At 48.1% G+C, this 2,140-nt stretch overlaps 1 protein-coding gene across 1 annotated transcript; it reads right to left on the reverse strand.

Moving 5' to 3' along the window:
* Nucleotides 1–381: 381 nt before the first annotated feature.
* Nucleotides 382–1,550, reverse strand: LOC147966014 (uncharacterized). The gene is made up of 2 exons (XM_087530693.1): nucleotides 943–1,550; nucleotides 382–451 (listed from the first exon to the last, which is right to left on the reverse strand). The coding sequence occupies exons 1-2, from the start codon at nucleotides 1,548–1,550 to the stop codon at nucleotides 382–384; spliced, it is 678 nt and encodes a 225-aa protein (XP_087386819.1).
* Nucleotides 1,551–2,140: the final 590 nt, after the last annotated feature.

Here is a 2,140-nt window from a genome sequence, read left to right on the forward strand (position 1 = left end):
GGGCTCCGGGCCGGCCTGGCCCAACCTTCAGAAAAGTGCAAAAATGACGGGCCCGGGCCCGGTTCGGCCATCGGGCTCAAAATCTAGGCCTGAGCCCGGCCCAGGAGCAGCGTCGGGTCGGGCCGGGCTTCACATTCCCAGGTATAATGACAATCCTGCCCACATGAGTATTGGACCTGGCCAGGACGGAAAAAGCCCATTCAAATGCGTACGCTCTGTGGCAAGAATTCGAGCCCGCCAAAAGTCTTTCTGCTTTGGAGCAAGGCACGCTAGCAAAGCAATCATCGCATAAGATAATTTTGTTTAAATTGAGACACTTATTTTAGGATGGAGAGAGTAATCTGTAACTCTGTATCACTTTGGATGCCTGACTGAACTAGCTCAATAGTAGAAGTTTGACTGAACAATAGACTTTGACATGAACTGAATACTCTCGCGAGTGACGAGGTAGCTACGCCAAATAGAGACGTAAACAGATATTAGTTGACATTCATCTGACTGCTAACTTGGGTATCTATGGGGATATATACGACAACTGTTAGAGTATGTAATAGGCCTAATGATCTGGACACAACAACTAGCCATAGATATTTTTTGAAAGAAAGTACAACACCAACTGCAAATATAATCTGTTTTGGGAAATGATAAATCCCAAACGTCACGTTTTTGGCGTCCCGGCCCGAATGCTCTAATCAGCGTCCATTGCGATGTATGTTTTTTTTTGCGCTGATAGAAGAATTTTATTTCAAAGGTATAGGATTACAATCGCAAGGCAAGAGATCCTCGATACACGGCGGACCTCGACCAAGCCATACAGCAGTAGTACGCTCTGTACGACTATACAGGGCCAAACAATCTGCTACCCTATTCCGCACACGACTAATCTTCATAGGAATGAAAACTCTATCTACCATAAGGTGACGAATTTCAGCAACTAAGTGCCTGTAGGCAGATCTAGATAAACTGTCGCCCGACAGGGCAGATAGGGCGACAGAAGAGTCCGACTGGACTATAACAGGCAGCTCACAATGTTGGATTGCTAGCGCCATACCCTGCATTAGCGCATGCAACTCTGCTTCCAACGCTTCGTTGCAGTTAAATATGTATCTGTATGCTGAGAAGATAACGCTCCCATCATGGTTCCTCAATACCATTCCAGCCGCAGCTGAGCCATCAGTGTGTAGATAGGCACCATCAACCGACAGGGCCACCTTCCCCGGTGGTGGCTTCGGCCATGGTTGAACAATGGCCTCCGCCTGCGCAGCAGCCGGAGCATCCCGCCCTACCGGCATTTTCCTTCTGATAATCTCCTCTATTGAAAACTTCCTGGATAGGTCTAGGGACTGCATGTAGCTGTGCAAAAAGGAGACAGTTGTAGCCGCCGGAGGAACTTCCTTTCCATGAGCCACATCTGAGCGGAGCGACCATATGCGCCAGATCAACATAATTACACAACCCCTCATGAACTCGTCACAATTTGTCAGCAAGTTTAGTAACCAATCCTGCCCTGTGTCATGCAGAAGTTCCTGGCGTGGTAGATTCCATACCATCCTTATTTCTCGCCATATCGCCCGCGCATGATCGCATGTGACAAGGGCATGGAAACTGGTCTCCTTTTCTCTCGCACACAACGGACAAATGTCTCTAATGGAAATATGCCGATATTTTTTGCAAGAATTTGTTGCAAGTGCACCTAAGACTACTTTCCACGCCAAGATCCTCATCTTTAGGGGAACCTTGGCTGCCCAAATACATTGCCACACCGGCCTTTCCCCGGAAGGGTTGTTGCTGGTCGCCGGTACCCTCTCCTGGGCGACGCCAATAGTGGCCAGCCGGTATGCACTTCTTACCGTAAATTGTCCGCTTCTTTCCGGGAACCAGACAATAAAGTCTTGACCATTCCTCGGTGAAGTACGGATCTTAAGAATTTCTCGTACGTCCATGTCCCAAAAATGTTCTCTCAGCCTTTGTTCATTCCATGCACCATGTTCATTCAAGAAATCCGCCACCCAGTTGAGTCTGCAAGTACGTTTCGGTGTTATCGACCGAAAGTTATGACCCCTTGGGATCCACGCATCTCTCCAAGTTCTTATCAGTGTTCCGTCACCCACACGCCAAATAATGCCTTTCTTTACTAGCT

Source organism: Triticum urartu, chromosome 6A (assembly GCF_056163025.1).
Source record: "Triticum urartu cultivar PI428250 chromosome 6A, HENAU_Tu73, whole genome shotgun sequence".
In the NCBI taxonomy this organism is placed as follows: domain Eukaryota; kingdom Viridiplantae; phylum Streptophyta; class Magnoliopsida; order Poales; family Poaceae; genus Triticum; species Triticum urartu.

Excerpts from the sequence above, each read along its gene's own strand:
- LOC147966014 (XM_087530693.1), bottom strand. The coding sequence starts at position 1,550 with ATGGTATGGAATCTACCACGCCAGGAACTTCTGCATGACACAGGGCAG. Across the intron at positions 452-942 it reads TTATCTAGATCTGCCTACAG|CTACCTCGTCACTCGCGAGA; the intron begins GCACTTAGTTGC and ends TATTTGGCGTAG.